General features: G+C 33.5%; 2 protein-coding genes across 2 annotated transcripts; one reads left to right on the top strand and one right to left on the bottom strand.

The window, feature by feature from the left end:
• Positions 1 to 6,067: 6,067 nt before the first annotated feature.
• LOC107866654 (meiotic recombination protein DMC1 homolog) lies at positions 6,068 to 11,677 on the top strand. The gene is made up of 15 exons (XM_016712679.2): positions 6,068 to 6,193; positions 6,272 to 6,348; positions 8,633 to 8,724; positions 8,815 to 8,886; positions 8,981 to 9,019; positions 9,296 to 9,353; positions 9,459 to 9,504; positions 9,594 to 9,639; positions 9,781 to 9,842; positions 9,980 to 10,046; positions 10,157 to 10,249; positions 10,332 to 10,400; positions 10,542 to 10,620; positions 10,882 to 11,048; positions 11,234 to 11,677. Exons 1-15 carry the CDS (start codon positions 6,180 to 6,182, stop codon positions 11,276 to 11,278), a joined length of 1,026 nt encoding a protein of 341 aa, XP_016568165.1. The 5' UTR covers positions 6,068 to 6,179; the 3' UTR covers positions 11,279 to 11,677.
• A 322-nt stretch (positions 11,678 to 11,999) lies between these two features.
• On the bottom strand, positions 12,000 to 15,931 carry LOC107864681 (stem-specific protein TSJT1). Its single transcript, XM_016711121.2, has 4 exons — positions 15,455 to 15,931; positions 13,318 to 13,558; positions 13,110 to 13,230; positions 12,000 to 12,446 (listed from the first exon to the last, which is right to left on the bottom strand). The coding sequence occupies exons 1-4, from the start codon at positions 15,655 to 15,657 to the stop codon at positions 12,256 to 12,258; spliced, it is 756 nt and encodes a 251-aa protein (XP_016566607.2). The 5' UTR covers positions 15,658 to 15,931; the 3' UTR covers positions 12,000 to 12,255.
• Positions 15,932 to 18,200: the final 2,269 nt, after the last annotated feature.

Here is an 18,200-nt window from a genome sequence, read left to right on the forward strand (position 1 = left end):
CAAAATATATCATTTTCACGTAAATCTGTAATCGAAATTGAGATCCACCACCCTTATTTTCAAGATAATAATTTTATGTGATTTATATAATTTTATCAAATAAGTATAATTGGTGTAAAAAAAAAAATACATGCTACAGGAGGAGTTCCAATAAGTATAATTGGTGTCAAAAAAATATACATGATACTGGAGGAATTTGAATAAATATAATTGGTGTCAAAAAAATGCATGCTACTGGAGGGGTTCGAATAAATATAATTGTTGTAAAAAAAATACATACTACTCGAGGAGGTTGAATACGTATAATTGGTGTCAAAAAAAAAAAATTACATGCTATTGGAGGGGTTCGAATAAGTATAATTGGTGTCAAAAAAACACATGCTATTGGTGGGGTTTGAATAAGTATAATTGGTGTCAAAAAAATACATGCTACTGGAGGGGTTCGAATAAGTATAATTGTTGTAAAAAAAACGCATGCTACTGGAAGGGTTCGAATAAGTATAATTGATGTCAAAAAACATACATGCTACCGGAGGGGTTCGAATAAGTATAATTGGTGTCAAAAAACATACATGCTACCGGAGGGGTTCGAACCCACGCCCCCAACAAAAGAGGCATTAACAGTGGTTCATCTATCCCTGGGCCAAGTGACAGTATTTGTCAATGAATTCACATTATATAATTATATACATATATTCAGAATTTAGTAGTATAAATATAGGGTCTACGTAAAAGCTACTGGGTTCACCCAAACCCTCGTAGGGTACTGTGGCTTCGCCACTGCGTATATATCCTTCGTCATATTTTGGGTACACATATCCCTCTACCATTAATGAAATGATACGTATGCCCCTTAACTAACGATTAGGGCATATGTGTACCCAAAGTACGACGAAGGGTATATATGTACTATTTATCATAGTTTGGGGTATATTTGTTCCTTTTTTGTTTTATTTTTTTAATTCCAAGTAATCAATTCAAATCCACTACTCAACTTAATAAATACACTATCTGATTCAATCCCAATTAAAATTCAAGAGATGATTATCTAGTAGACACGTTTTACCGCACCTCTAGCTCTAGCCAAATTTCCACTTCCTCCAACCAGTAAACACCAACTAGCAGCAACAATCAATCACTGCAATTTGATTGGAGTTCACATTTAAGAGAAAAATAGAGTAAATATCGGATATGTAACAAAAAATAAAGATCGGGTCGAGTTAGTTTTAAATGGGGTTTGATGGGTTTATTGGATCGAATAGTGCGTTTGGGTTAATTATTTGGGATAAAAGTTTAAAACTAAAAAGAAACAAATATACCCTCGAACTATGATAAATGATACGTATATACTCTGTCATACTTTGGGTACACATATGCCCCTACTGTCAATGTGAAGAGCATATATGTACCATTTCATTAACGGTAGGGACATATATGTATCCAAAGTATGACGGAGGATATATACGTACCATTTATCATAATTCAGAGATATAATTAATCCATTTTCGTATAATTGATTTAATGTTATTGGAGGTTAATCATATCTTGTTGATAAAATTCTTATAATTATTGAAGTTTTCTGTCATATGACTAAGCAATTTTTAAAGAAAAAATTACTTATGACGAAATATTAGTAGAAAAAATAGCAAATATGAAAAGAAGAATGGTAAGTTCTCTGTTTTGTGGTTTTCTTCACGGCCATAATAATAGTTTTAAAAAATTACCTCACACATTTATTTTAGTGGGTCCCAAACCCAACCTCTACTCCCAGGCCTTTCTCTCGCTGCCGCACTTTATTTTTTTATTTTTTTTCACAAAAGTGTTTTTTTGACACCTTCATTATTTGTCGCCTCTCTTTCTTCTATTTCTCCTTTTTTTCAACTCTCTTTTCTCTTCTTTTTTAGATCAAGTGTAATAGTAGGAAGATGATCTTCCTACTATTAACCTTGTTTGCAAGATGCGACAAAACAATTTAGAATAATAACTATTTATTCATGTTGTTATTATCAGAATGTATCATGATGTTATTACAAGATCTTACCACTCTTTTACTATAGTAGAATATGATTTTAGAAGGTAAGTCGTATACTCCTGGAAAATATTCCAATTGAGATACTTGTTTTTGTATGAGCATCGATCCCAACCATGAATATATTAAACTTTTTCATATTAGAAATCAAACCTGAAACTTTGGTGAAGTTGGAAAGGACGTTCAGTACTTGACACAAATTTTTTATCAGCTTTGCGGAATATCACTGACATGATGTTAGACCTAGACCTTGTAGAGAATAGCAAAAGAAAAGTGTTATTGGAGCGACCTTCTGTCAGCCCAAGATCGTTAGCTAAGATCAGAAGATTCAACTAAGAAGAGGAAGCTATGAAAGAGAAGCTTTGTTATGAAAGAAGAATTGGATTTTTATTTTTTATTTTTTACAAATGTACAATGTAACTTCTACTTATACTTGCATATGGATGATTCTAGATATTCTTCTACTCTAGATATTTTCACAAAATGCTTATTCAGGTGATTACACTAGATTATTCTAGAAACTTAACTAAAAAATTATGGTACTCACTCACTAGACTATTCTAGAAATTTAACTAGAAAACAATGACATTCTTTTTTCCAAAAAATCTACTTTTGATATTTTTCACACTCCTCCTTAAAGTAATTTTTTGGAAGCTATCCCAAATTTGTTGTAGAAGAACTCAAACGAAGCTTTGAACCATGCCTTGGTGAAACTCTTAGTAGTTTTTTTTATGACTCCTTTTGCTTTTTCAAATGATGAAAATTTTCTGTTAGTGACTGGCCCTAAAAAGAAATAAGAATACTATTGACAAAATTTTCATCTTTATTGCAGAATAACTTGACAATAATCCTCGTTGGCTTTCCCGAACCATATAAATCACTTCCGTGCAAAGTTTCATATTGTTCAGTTTCTCAGTTCTTCCTTTCTCTTATCTCTTCAATAACTATATTATTCAGAGAAATACCTATGATAGAAAAGTTAGGAACTCTAAAGTTTAATTTTTCTATTACCTTTCCTTCCAATGCAACTTAATGATATGAGGAAATTTCATCAATATCAGCTACTTCATTTGAGTTGGTAATAATCTGACCATTTATTTCCTTCAGAACCTCATAAACATCAAAGGATTCACCACCAAGTTTTTCTTTCCAACTCCTCAACAAACTGTTTAGCAGTTTCATACGTTTTGAATATCATATAGTTTGTCTCTCCATATGAGATTTAGACTTCAAGGTTAACTTCTTCATTTATTTGATTTTTTGCTTTTTCATCTACTTCTGATATTTTCTTTGCATTAGTGATTGACTTTGATATGGTATATGATTGATTAGAGGCTTCAACTTTCATTATATCTTCCTTAATGTTTTATTCGAAAGGATCACCACTGTCATGTATAATTTCAGACACTGCCTGTTTAGGTTTTATCTCAACATCTTTCACGTTCAGACTTTTATTGACAATTTCAGGATTTGTTTTTTTAATTTTCTTAATAGTAGCTACCACGTCTCTAGTCTGAACGACTTCAGTATCTTCTGACTTCTTATTAGTGCATTTCTTCTCCTCGTGATGGATTGTATTATATACGATCCAATCTTTTTTCAAATTTATGAAAGTCAAGGCATTTATTGCTCTACTCTCAGTTTTTAAGCATCTTTATCAACCTTCTTCTTCTTCAAAAACTTTTTCAGTATGAGCCATGTTACTTTCTATGGCTCGACAATATCTTCTTATATGTCCGGCTTTACTACATCGATAACATCTAAGAGGCTTCTTAGTATAATTATTAACAGACTCTTCCTTTTTTTCAGACGAACCTGAACCACCTGAGAATCAAGAGTGAGACATATCTCTTATTTTTTTAACGTTCCTCTTGTCAGCTACAAGAGCATTTCCTTCCCTTTTTTTGACAAATTCACCAACCAATTATTTGGCTAGTAACTCATGTGACGGCAATAAATTCTCAAATTCATTCAGGATGGTTGTTTAGCCCATCCCTGAATTGATGTTACAAAGAAAATATATTCTGCTTTTAAATCATGAATGATAATTCTTCTCATTCGTGCTTCAGAATTAGCCTCGTCTGTATTTAATAAAGAAATCTCAGAACATAGATTCTTAATCTTTAAAAAGTACTTGGCAATAGAAAAATTATCTTAAGCGATGTTCGCCATTTCATTCTCCAATATTTATAGTCGGACTTCATTTTTCTTATTGAACAATTGGTTGAGGGTCCTCCAAATTTCATGAGTTGATTTACACTTTATCATATGGTCAAATAAAATGGAGGAGATGGACCTCTTCAAAATGAAACCCCACCTTCGCATTAATCTCCTTCCACTTCTTGTATGCACTACTAATCTCCGATTTGTCACCCAGAAAACTTGTGTTACTCCCGTTAACAACATCCCACAAATCCTCGCCCACAAGTTATGATTTCATACATGTCTTTCATACCTTGTAATTGGATTGATTCAACAATTCTATTCCCAGTCCATTAACGTGACCGCCTAAATTCATTTGGACAAACCAGTTGAACCTACCACAAATCCGATCTTGAAATAAATATAAGTTAATCTACGACTTTAGCTCTGATACCATGTAGAGAATAACGGAAGAAATGTGTTATTGAAACAACCTTTTTCTAGCCCAATATCGTTAGTTGAGATCACAAGATTCAACTAAGAAGAGGAAGTTACGAAAGAGAAGTTTTGTTATGGAAAAAGACTTCTTTAATTGAATTATTTTTTTGTTTTTTTACAAATGTACAATGTGACTTCTATTAATACTTACCTATGGATGATTCTAAATATTCTTCTAGATGCATCCACAGGAGAATTCTAGTGGCTTTATCTTCTACTCTAAATATTTTCACAAAGTGCTTATCCAAATGGCTACACTAAATTATTCTAGAAATTTAACTAGAAAACTATGATATTCACTCACTAGACTATTCTAGAAATTTAACCAGAAAACTATGATATTCATTCTTCCAAAAAATCCATATAGATACTTTTCACAAACCTCTCTTCTTGGCTATATTATGTTATTCACACTCTATTTAATCATATTTGAGTGTGTATTAACCAAAAGTTACATCAATTACTACAATTTTTTTTAAAATCATCTTTACTATTTTCCCATAACTATTAACATGTATGATTTCTATTTACAAACAATTTAGGATTAGGATCGTTTGGTAGAGCGTATTAACAAAAATAACGTATTTAGAATCTTAAATATTATTAGTATTTTGTTTGGTACATTTTGTAGCAAATGTATAACTAATACTTACATTAGTTGTAAACTCTATTGTATATTGAGGTATGTATTACTAATACCTAAAAATTAATAATTTAGTAAAGCAATGTGTTTTTAATACACGTATTAGCATGATTAAGGATACAATTACCCTTTAAAGCCTTTTTCATATCATTTCTACCATATTTATTGATGATATTTTGTAAATAAATATTCTTTAGAAAAAAATATGCAATGCATGTTATTTTTAATACACCAAACTAAACGCTACATAAGAAAAGTTTCAGCATAACTAATACAAGAATTACTAATACACTATATTTTGTATTATTCTTATACACCTTACCAAATGACCCTTAGTACATCTCTAATTTTTCAATGAAATTTAGGAATCGCTTGGCCATAGGATTACTCAAGTAATTTTGAAAAAAAAAAAATTGACAAATAGTGTTTGGTCACACAATTCGTCATTATTTGGTTAATATTTTTGGTGAATAATTTCAATTTTCAAATACTAGTATTTAAATCAAATTTCATTTTTTGTAAACTTTTAAAAGTGAAATATGTTTCTCAAAAACATGGTCAAACTCATGATAAAATTCATTCAAAAGTGACTTAAAAAGAGCTCCACCATAGTAAACTGAACGCGACCACATGCAATCGGAACTCAAACGTAAATATAAATCCCAATTCATAAAATTTCCCGGGTTCCGCTTGTACGTAACTATATAAACAAGCACCAATTCTCTCACTGAATTCATATTTTCAAATTCACGCAAAGAAAACACCACAATATTTTCAACAATAACAACAACATATTCCCACCTAGTGCACCACACCACAATATTTCAAATTTTCCAATCACCGTGTTTTCTCTTAATCTATCTGAAAATGCTTGCATTCAAGTAATTCATCTCTAGTTTACGATTTTATTTTTGATTGTGAATTTGTTATGTGTATTTTGATGTGTTGATTGATTTTAGGCCTGAAGAACAGTTACAGCTCGTTGAAAGAGAAGAGATTGATGATGAAGAAGACTTGTTTGAAGCTATTGATAAACGTAATTTTCATTTCCTGTTTCGTTGCCAAATTGTTATAGTTATCCTTTTTCAGCTAATTAGGTCAGTAAAAGCAGCGCATTGTTTAAGTTCAAAAATTCGAATAGGATTTACTGCTTGATTTTGACTTATTTGAGTATCATTTTCTCTTCAGTTGCGAAATTCTTATAGTTATCCTTTTTCAGCTAATTTGATCCGTAAATACTGTATTATCATTTTGTTTAAATTCAAAAATTCGTTTACGCTTTACTGGTTGAGTTTTTTGTTTTGTTAGTTGATGAAAGTTATGGCTCTAAAAGTAGTTGTTAGTGCTCTGTTTTTTCAGTTTTGACTCAATATACTTTGTTCTGGAGTACGATATCGTTTTTCTTCATAATTCAGCAGTGGAATTGTTGAGATTCAAAAATTGGTTTATACTTTACTGCTTGATTTGACTTATTTGAATTTATTGATAAACGTAATATTTCATTTTCTTTTTCGTTGAGAAATTCATATCATTATCCTTTTCCAGCTTTGGTCAGTAAACAGTGGATTCTGGTTTTCCTTCAAAATTCAACAGTAGTTGTTTAACTTCAAATGTTCATTATTGTCTAGTGCTTAATTTCATTTTTTAGTTGATGAAATTTATGGCTCTGTTTCTCAGTCTGATTCAATACACTGTGTTCTGGAGTATGATATGTGAATTTCACCTGATACATTATATTTTTCTCTGGAGTATTTTAGTACGAATTGTTTATGTATTTAGTCATTGTTTGCTCATCATTTAAACTACTTATTGAACTATTCCATCAATGCTAGCTGTGTTTGTCTGTTTGTCACTCCTCGTTAAAAGAGAAGAGATCGACGACGAAGAAGACTTGTTTGATGCTATTGATAAACGTAATGTTGTTTTTTCTTCCGTTGCGAAATGCTTATAATTATCCTTTTTCAGCTTCGGTGAGTTAACAGACGTATCCTCGTTTTTTTTCAAAATTCAACAGTATCTTTGTTTAACTTCAACTATTCATTATTCTCTACTGCAATTAGTTCTTAGTACTCTGTTTTTCATCTTGACTCAATACAATACACTTGGTGTTTGGAGTACCATATGCAAATTTCACCTAGAAAAATGGACAGCAACTTTGTTTAGCTCCGAAAATCATTTTTAGCTTACTACTCTGATTTAGTTTGCTCTGATACATTGTATGTGTTATGTATATAATCGTTGTTCGCTCATCATTCAAGCTACTTGTTAAAATATTCCATCAATGCTAGATGTGTGTGTGTATTTGTTTATCTTATGTTTGTGGAGAATTGTCAGGGTTTCTGGTTTTCAATGAGAATACAGCTCGTTGAAAGAGAAGAGATCGAAAATGAGGAAGACTTGTTCGAAGCAATTGATAAATGTAGTATCATTCCCATTTCACCTAAGAAAATCAACAGCAATTTTGTTTACCTTCGAAATTCATGTTACTTGTTAGTTTACTGTAGATCTGGCTCTGATTTGGTTTGCTGTGAGCTGTGTTCTGGAGAACGATATTCTCATTTCACCTGAGAAATCAACATCGACATTGTTTAGCTTCAAAATTCATCTTGGTTTACTGTCAGTCTGGCTCTGATTTGATTTGCTTGTGATACTTTATGTCTATCTCTGAAGAGGTTTAGTACGGATTGTTTATGTATGCAGTCACCATCTGCTCATCATTCAAGTTACCTGTTCATATATTCCATCTATGCTGGCTGTGTTTGTTGATCTTATGTTTGTGGAGAATAGTCGATCAAGGAACTTTGTTTGATTTAAGAAAATTTGATTGCTCTCTGTATTTCTCTTCCTTAACTCGTCAATTTCTGGTCCCAAATCAGCTGTTTATACAATGTCCATATATTTTAGTAACTGGTTTTCGTCGATGCTAGTGTGTTGATGTGTTTTGATCTCATCATTGTAGCATAATTTGCATGGTTTCAATTTTATTTTCTGTTTGTGAGATTTTCATCCTTTTGAAAGTTATGGATGTATTGATAATCTCATTGACTGTGTTTTGGGAGAGTATAAACTCAAATTTATATTATCATGCTCCTCCTGATGTCTGTTTACAGTGTGTCATGGAGTAGTCTTAATTAGATGGCTATGTCCTCCAAATTATACGATTGACATAAAATACAAAGCAAATCTTCAACTGGAAGGATTAATGTAAACTCTCTCTGTTTTCAATGTCAAATATAAATTAATGTAAATTCTGATGAACTTCCCTTAGGATCAAAAGTAGAATCGTGAAATTTGTTTGAAGTGGTTGGTCATTGATGCAGTGATCTCTCATGGAATCAACGCCGGGGATGTGAAGAAGCTGCAAGATGCAGGTATCTATACCTGCAATGGATTGATGATGCACACGAAGAAGGTGAAAGGAAAAAGCAACTCGTGTTATTATCCACAAAGTGCTTCTTTATTTTTCCTTCTAATAAGTATCTAACTTTTTCCTGTTTACCAGAACTTGACTGGGATCAAGGGGCTGTCTGAGGCAAAAGTTGAAAAGATCTGTGAAGCAGCTGAGAAGATAGTGGTTGATTTATATTTCTGATAGTCATATTCTTGTTAATGATATCATCATCTGTTTGGGCTGCAACTCACTTTTCTGTTTTTTGTTATCCTTGCAGAATTTCGGCTATATTACTGGCAGTGATGCGTTGCTCAAAGTATACATTTTCTTTTCTCCTTTTGTTTTATGCATGAACTTACTGGATTTTGTTGGATTATTTCTTTTATACGATACTAATCCATTGAAGTCACTCAATGATTGAATAGGATCATGCTTGTATGGAATTAAATCACTGTTTTTGTTTTCCTTGCCGTCCACTTTCATTCTTCTGCTTGTGTGGCATGAGAAAGTAGAAGATCCTATTTGTACCTTACATGGAAAAAAAAAAGAAAGAGAAAGTACCTGAATAGTCAATACTACATGTTTGTTACAGAGAAAAGCAGTAGTTAAAATCACAACTGGAAGTCAGGCACTGGATGAACTCTTAGGAGGTAAGCTTTTTGCTCCTATATGATTGAATACTGAGTGCTTCTTCTTTATACAGAAAGAAAGGGCTTCTGATTCTGGTTATTCTTTTTTCGTATGAACTTTTGAAGGAGGAATAGAAACTTCAGCAATAACTGAAGCTTTTGGGGAATTCAGGTAAGATCAACTAACTATTTTTTTAGCTTTGCAGTAGAAGCATTAGTTGAATATTTCATCTAACTCCGCAAAATGAACACTTTATTCAGATCTGGAAAGACACAACTTGCTCATACTCTCTGTGTGTCTACTCAGGTTCAACTCTGATCTTAGTTAGAAGCAATTAAACATCTTTACAGTCTAGATTACTCGTGATCCTTTATATACCTTATGCTTAATCATGATATCATCCGGAAGTTGACAAGATTGCCAACTGATTTGTCTGGTTTATTGCAGCTTCCTACTAGTATGAAAGGAGGGAATGGAAAGGTGGCTTACATTGACACTGAGGGGACATTGTATCCTTGCTAATATTTTGCTACTCAAATATTCAAACTAGCAACTACTGATCTCTTCATTAAGTAGAAGCTGTAGAAATTAAGAGAACTAATCCCTTCCATTTTATATCCTTTTTCCTCAACTAAGTGTACTACAGTCGGCCAGATCGTGTTGTGCCCATTGCTGAAAGATTTGGAATGGATGCAGGAGCAGTTCTTGACAATGTAAAGTATCTTTTATACACTGATTTAATCATCTACTGCTCTTTGTTTACTGTACTGATTTCTCAGCTGGGTTTCTTATCCTTGGTTTCCTTATCCCGTGAATTCATCAGATCATTTATGCTCGTGCATACACATACGAACATCAATACAACCTGCTTCTTGGTCTTGCAGCTAAAATGGCTGAAGAGCCTTTCAGACTTCTGGTGAAAGCCACAACTTTCTGGTTTATCCGAATAAGACCATTACTGATGGCAGTTGTCTCAGACATCGAAATTTTACTTGCAGATTGTTGATTCTGTGATTGCTTTATTTCGAGTTGATTTCACTGGTAGAGGAGAGCTTGCAGACCGTCAGGTATGACTAAACACACTGCATGATATTTGGTTTATTAAGTTCCTTTCTCTTGATATTTCTCTCTATGTTAAGAAGAGCCTGCAATCACCCCTTCTGATACTCTTTATTTTTTGAATGCCTACGCTATCTTGCCATTTCCAGCAAAAGTTGGCTCAGATGCTGTCCCGATTGATAAAGATAGCTGAGGAGTTTAATGTTGCTGTTTACATGACCAATCAAGGTAGGCAATCCAACCTTGCAAAGCTTTACGAAATGTTGATATGTTTAGAATTAAAGCAGAAGGAACAAGTGTATAGATATACTGCTGCTTCAAGTGTCGACGTAAATATATTTGACTCCAAAACTTCCTATGTGATACTCTATGCATTGCACTTTCCAAACAGCTAAACAAACTTTCTTTTTATGTTGCTGTTATTGATTTCCTTGCTCTACATTGAAAATCTACCCATGCTAACACAAGTACTTGGATTGGTGAATGCAGTTATAGCTGATCCAGGTGGTGGTGTGTTCATATCAGATCCCAAGAAGCCAGCAGGAGGTCATGTCCTTGCTCACGCAGCAACTATAAGACTAATGTTCAGGAAGGGCAAAGGAGAACAGCGAGTCTGCAAGGTGTTCGATGCACCAAACCTTCCAGAGTCTGAAGCCATATCCTTCTCTTATTATATTAGTTTTTCTATCACAGGTTACTGTGATTATATTTTACGGAGAAAGAAAATGAAAACCGCCCTATATATCTGTGATTGGTGCATCTCTTCTTTCCGCTGAGTCGAGATTAGTGCATTGTTTAACTAGATAGTTCAGTTGTTGAAAGTTCCTTGACGAAAGAGCACATTTTCCAGATAACAGCAGGAGGAATTGCTGATGCTAAAGACTGAAAATCAGCTAGGACTTGCAAACAGAAAGCTGCTTATGTTATCTTTTCTGCTTTCATGCGTTGATGCTTACTTCTTAACGTCAGTTATAAATATATCACTTTATAAATGATTTTGTAAGAATGTTTTCTTAGGACTAATCTTGGTTGGGTGAGGTGTTATCACTAATATAGCTTCTTGCTCTTACAAGATGATGGCAATTTTAAGTCTTCTCTTGTATTATCACAGACGCATCACAAATGTTGACATGCAATAGCAATAGCAGACGTTTGTTTATATTCGCAGTCTCATTAGCATGCAATTTTACTCCCATTACTTTATCCACCAATCTACCTATGTTCACAAATCTCAGTTTTCTGATTTCGTAAGGTTTGAAATCTAACCAACCTTTTTGACAAAGGAAGTTGTAACGTAGACTGAGCCACTTTCCAGCCAAAGCTCATTCTGTACATGGTGCTAAGTGCTTAGTTTAGCTTCTCTCAGTGATGAGAAATGCTCTATACAGCGTAGTGCTACCTTTAAATGATCTAGGTTGCCCATATTGTGGGCATACAAATTCATTGCACAAGGGAACAAGTACCTGTCCATCGATGTTCCTTAGCAGCAAGAAACGTTTGCCTGCCAGCATGGATTTGAAACACTCCAATATTTGCTCAAATGTAAAAGACATTTGCAAATGGAAAAAAACAAGGATAAAAGAAAACAGAAGCTCGAAATACGCATATGGTAAGTCCTGTATCAAGACACTGTTATTTAAAATAGACGTCTTCCAGCCAAGAAAATGGCCTAATTCCAGTGTACGACATAGTGAATTACATGCATTTTGTGTCATATGAAATATGTTTCCTCACGTTTTAACATTACTCTACAAACCGTAAAGCTCATTTCAATAGAGAAGTTATCAGCGAAAGACGACGAAGAGGGCAGACAGAAGGCCAAATAATAAGGAAGCCTTTGTGGAGATGAACACAGCAGTCAGTTTAGAAATGTTCGGACCAGTTAGCAGCACTGCCCACTCTGGGCATGCCTGCATCCACTTTCTTAGTCTCTGCGTCCACCTTAAAGTTTGCACCGCAGACCTCGCCAGAGCTGTCCACCCTAGGTACTGGTTTCAACTCGTTACGCGGGTGCTCATAACTCCTCAAGCCACCAGAAGTTGTAAAAAAGCATCCTGAAGTAGCAAACAAGACAATACGACACATTAAGAGTTCTGTCAAAGATTTAGAAGTAAACTATCAGAGATTGAGCATCCTGAAAGAGAAACAAAACAATAAACACAAAACAACCCCGTTAAAGAATTAATTATGGATATTCTACATAAAGGTGGAAAGGAAGAACCAACTTCGCGACATTGTGGGGTATGAGAAGCACATAAAGCATAGAACTAACCCCACATATAGTCTATCATGCGCCAACGTGAATTTATGATCCCATCCCATTAGGCATATACATCTTGCAGTCTTGCCATACCCACGTGTTACCTACCTCTCCCTGATCTTACCCTCTTCTTCACCCACAGAGGAAAGAAAAGTTATACAAAGAGAAGTATTTGCACAGTTAGAAAAGATCACGATGGATCTGACAAACATCAAATTTGACTACATTGGTGATCATCGAAAGCTATATACTGATTATCTGTTTTCCAGGATGGGCTTAGTCTGCAAAGAGCATATTATTCAATTCCAATCACCCTACGGATGAGCTGCCCTTTGTTTTCCCTTGTCAATAGAAGTTCTTTTACTGATAACTTATCCAAGAAGGAAAATAAGTACTATGCATAATTTGTACACTCCAGGACTTTTCCTTTTCAAAGAAAGAAGTTCATTGGCATTACCTTTGGGAAACGGCGCAAAGGATTTCCCACAGCCTTGCTTCACAATGTCAGCATCATCTGAGAGAACTAGGTGGCCTTCAGAATCACTACCCCAGAAGAAGGGAACACTGCCATCAACATCCTACAACAACAAAACTTGAACATCTAAGCCAAGACCGAGAATATCAAAGATAAGCCGAGATCAAGAAGGGTGATGGAGAAAACTTACAGAAGCTAGAAAGGTAGCCTTCGAAGTGCTATCATAAAGAATGAAAGCAAACTTTCCATGAATATCTTTCACAACTTGATCTGGAGGATAAGGACCTCTATCCCTCAAAGTCCTGTAAGCCTCTATAACAATGATCACTTCATTTGCTGTCTTGTTTAACCCATACTGTTGCTTAAGATGTGCTACATTCTCGATGTGGCCTTGAAACATGCAGAAAATGTCATCCACAACAGCGAACAACCTACAAAAAACAGACCAGCAATAATATCAGTGAGTGATCAACTTCATCCATTTTACAAATTCAAACCGTTCAATATATATAGCATGCAAAAACACTTGGCAAAGTTGCTAGATCCCAGAATGTTCCCTCTTCTTTATCTCCCAAAAATGAAATAAGGCATAAAGAAATATGGCCCTTGAATAAAATGTTTCCACATTGTGTTTAAGCTAAGCTGCTTAAGGTTTCTGGCTAAAATGACGGCGAATATTCTAACTGGACAATGCATCCTTCCTTAACAGTACAACAGAACTAAGACAATGAATTACAAGCGAAGCCGAAATATGCTTGACTCCCGTAGAAGGCCTAACACCAGCCTCATCAACGCCACCTTCAGCGTTTAACAAACAACAACAACAACAACAACTAACCCAATGTAGTCCCACCTTCAGCGTTTAACTTACAAATTTCAAAATTGAAATTGTAAAATTCATATAGAGCTCAGTTGGATAGCATTAATTTTTTGAATTAACCGGCTGGATAACATTACTATTCAAAAAAAAGTCCGATAGTCAATTAGAATGGCATTATCCTGAGGCTAAGGATGTAGCCAAAAATGTGTTTTGGTTAGAAGAAATAAATCTAAATTTCTAAATATCAAAAATAAAAAAAGGAGAAAAATAAAAAGGACTTTAATCTATTTGTTTTGTCTCCTTCTCCAAGCTAGAGATTATATAATATCATAGGTTCCTTCTAACATTCATAATCCGAAGAGATTTTACACAAATTAGTAATCATATTAAAGCAGCAACCCAATGACGATTATGACAACAACAACATATGCAGTGTAATTCCACAAGTGGTGTCTAGAGAGGGTAGATGTAGGAAGACCTTACCCCTACCTCGTAAACATCTAAACACAAAAACACTGTTTCCGAAAGAACTCGGCTTAAATAAAGCAGTTCCAAATAGTTTGAATGATGATTATGATAACGATTATGAAATAAAAAAAAAAGATTAAACAACATAATTTTTTGCATAACCGTGGTGGTGTTTGGGCTAAGCTTGCACTCACCTTGAATAATTACACGGTTACTTGCCACCTCCCACCAACCACAGGTACCAAGTAACTCTATCCACCAAGACTCAGATAGATGAGAAGAATCACCTAGTTGCTTTCGTCTCCAGCAGTGGCAAACTCAAGGTTTAAGGGTCGTGGGTGCTCGGGAGGTTCAAACACACACAATAACACCTAGATCTTTAAGGTTCCGCCTGAAAAACAAAGCACCTAGGTATCTTCTTGGTTTCATGGGTTCTTCTTTCCATCTTATAACAATTTTTATACATTTCTTATATTTATACCTATTCTACGTAGGGTTTAACGACTGCCGGAGCCCCACATTTTTGAACCTAGGTCCGCCCTCAGTCTCCGAGATTTGAACCTGAGACGTCATGGTTCTTACGCAGTTCATTGACCACAAGGCCATAACCTTGGGTGCTCAAGCAACTCTTGCTTTTACCAAAACTAAACACCAGAAACACCATCGATGGATCCAGACCAAAACCGACAAACACACACTACAAATCCAGCATCCATAAATAGCAGATTAACATATGACAAAAAAGAGCACTTTTTTTTATCACTTGTAGAAAATATCAGAGATCAGAGCAATACAATACCACAAAATCAACAAGTTGACCATTAATTAAAAAAAACAGATGGTAGTTTTCCCACCATAAATATAAATAAAATGAATCAATCAAACAATCAACTAAAAGCTTTAATTACAAATCAGTTAGAACACAGGATATATTTTATTTCAGAGGAATCCCACCAAGAATCACTACAAGATTCAAACAAATCAACTAAAGTCTACATAGATCAACGAGATTGAACTAGATTTGACAAGAATCTTAAACCTGGGGAGAAGAGGATTTTGTATTTCAGAAGAGTAAGACAAGATTCCATAAGAACCAAGATTGATGGTAACTGAACCAGAATGTGTGGAAGAGAAACGGTTAGCCAAGAAACCATCTTTCAATGCAGAAACTGCTGTCTCATTGTTTGGACTTTGTAGGGCTTCTGGGCTCTTTGCCACTGATTTGTCAAATACTGCTAACATTTTTTTGTGATGATGATTCAAAGTTTGTTTAGATGAGAAAGTTGTTGTGAAGAGAATGTGATGATCATCAATGGGGTTCAAATAATAGTTTGTAGTGCACAAGGTTATGTCTCCTTTTTTTTTTTTTTTTTTTTTGAATTGACATAAATGTCCTTTCTTCACAAAATGACAAAAAATAATTCTCGACGTAATATAGAATAATCTAGATATTTGTAAATTTGAAGGGAGTTTTATTTTTATTCCGTGTTACAGCAACAACTAGTTTGTGAATCAAGCTTGATTGGCCCAGTGATTAGCTCACTAGGTCGCTTAAGTAAGTATTGAAATTTGATTTTCACCTAGTGCATGCAGTAATCAATTGACCACCAACAAATCCTTAAATGAAGCTCAAATCCACGAAGAATTAGTCTTTGATCTGTCGGTCCCATCTTAGGAAACAAAAACAACAACTACTTAGTGATTTTACTAGTTGATTGGGAGGGGATAAACAACATTATTTTTACGAACCGAGGTCTGGGGAAGATAGAGTTTACGCAGATCATACAATTACATTAGATGAAGTAGAGAAACTTTTTTCGATAAATCCCCGACTTAAAATTGATAACAGTATAACAAACATAAAAGATAAGTATAAAATTTATAAAGTGTATATAAATTTGTCAAATAATGTATGAAAAGAAAAATACAGACGTGAAAATAATTATAAAGTGTTACATAATAAATAATAAAAAAGACAATAATAAAAAATAAAATAATACAAAAATTAATGCACAAAATACAAGCGAAAGTTGAAATCGAAGATTAGTGAACTACAAGCATGGTGCTTGTAATATTGGTATGAAAGGAGGCCCAAGAATGGCTATCAAGCCTACACACACTAGTAATATTGGTAAAAAGGGAGGTTCGAGTATGACTACCAAACTTATTTTGTGGGAATATAAGAACACGATTAGTTATAAATTAACTTCTATTCTAATACGTGATTTTCAAATAATTCTACCTAAAAGTTATGTTTTTGGTAAGGTCAAGATGCATCACGTTCTATCTAATTCACTTGCCTAATATATTCTTATTCGGCCTATCTCTTTCTCTGCTGACACTGTCACTTTTAATCGTTCATACCTCCTCACTCAAAAATAAGTATATACTATCTTCCACGAATCTAATTCTGATTATTTTATTATAGAATACTATGGATTGAACTAGAGTAATCTTTCATTTATCTCCAATCAAAGTAAACCTACGTGTGAGTACTATTATTGGGCCATATCTAACAAATAACTAGATACAGCTGATTAGAGTCGGTGATAATTTTATTTATTTTGAACATGGAAACCATAAGATAAGATTATGTTAATTAATCCCAAAAGTCGGAAAATAATATTTAAAAAATGTCCTACTCATGTGCACGTAAGGAAGTTGAACATGTGACTATGACTAGTCAATAGTCAATATCCATAAAATATTGTAGGGTTATTTTCGTAAATTCACACATTATAAAGAAAATTAAAGATGGAGGAGCTTATCCAGAGATTGCGTGGACATGAGACAGTTTGTTGACAAATTAATCTTAGCTCCTTTGAAAAAGTACAATTAAATTTTTATCTGTTATCTTTATTATTTTATCATCAGTATCTTTTTCTTAATACTTCTATCATACCTTTTTTTATTATTATTTTTATCTTTCCTTCGAGTTTGATTTTTTTTAAAAAAGCTGAGGATTCATCAGAAATAATCTTTTTATTTAGTAAAAATAGAGATAAAATATGTGTGTATTCGTATTTCACGCTAGTTATAAGATTATATTATATGTTATAATTTTTATAGACTTATATGTATATTGTATTAAGAATAATTTTATGTAAGTAGCTATCGTTAAAAACTTGATTCAAATTTATATTGATCTTTTAAGGAGTAAAGTTAATGGTCTAAAAGACATCTCATAAAAATAAGGTGTTAATGTATAGATATCCGATTATAATATTTAGTTTAATGATAGGTTAATTTAGAAATATGCAACTTATGTTATTATAAATATAGAGTAATGATCTTTTATCGAACGTAATATTATTTCTAATATTTTATATGTAGCTGAAAAATACAAAACAACTTATGTCTTGCTTAAGAAGATGCATGGATAATCAATACGACACTCATGAATTTAGGAACACTTTCATATTTTAATTTACGTTCTTAATGATTTGACAAGTTAATTAGACAAAGATGACGAGTCATCTTTGTCTCTAAAATTTTGGTCCTAACATGTTGGTATATTATTGTTGTAATAGAAATTTGAGGTGGCACATAATATATGGAGCCATTTTTGCCCTAAGACTAGATTAGAAGAATTATTTGGACAAGAAAGATGCGTATTCCATGCAAAAAAAAAAAGAAGGGAAATGCCTTTTTATTGCACTATGTTCGTTGGGAGTCCAAATTATTGAAAAAGAGCTGAGGGTCCACAAAATTATGTGGCCCACTTATCCAGCATATCTTCTGTCTTAGATTTAAGTATAAATATCTTGAAAGTAATTATATTCTTT

Source organism: Capsicum annuum, chromosome 3, assembly GCF_002878395.1.
Source record: "Capsicum annuum cultivar UCD-10X-F1 chromosome 3, UCD10Xv1.1, whole genome shotgun sequence".
In the NCBI taxonomy this organism is placed as follows: Eukaryota; Viridiplantae; Streptophyta; class Magnoliopsida; order Solanales; family Solanaceae; genus Capsicum; species Capsicum annuum.

Bases quoted from the DNA above. Each gene is read 5' to 3' on its own strand.
- LOC107866654 (XM_016712679.2), top strand. The intron at 9,354-9,458 runs GTAAGCTTTTTG...GAACTTTTGAAG, and splicing joins ACTGGATGAACTCTTAGGAG to GAGGAATAGAAACTTCAGCA. The intron at 9,843-9,979 runs GTATCCTTGCTA...AGTGTACTACAG, and splicing joins ATTGACACTGAGGGGACATT to TCGGCCAGATCGTGTTGTGC.
- LOC107864681 (XM_016711121.2), bottom strand. From the start codon at position 15,657: ATGTTAGCAGTATTTGACAAATCAGTGGCAAAGAGCCCAGAAGCCCTA. The intron at 13,559-15,454 runs GTTTAAGATTCT...TGTTTTTTGTAG, and splicing joins CAAAATCCTCTTCTCCCCAG to GTTGTTCGCTGTTGTGGATG. The intron at 12,447-13,109 runs GTAATGCCAATG...TTGCTACTTCAG, and splicing joins CTTTGCGCCGTTTCCCAAAG to GATGCTTTTTTACAACTTCT.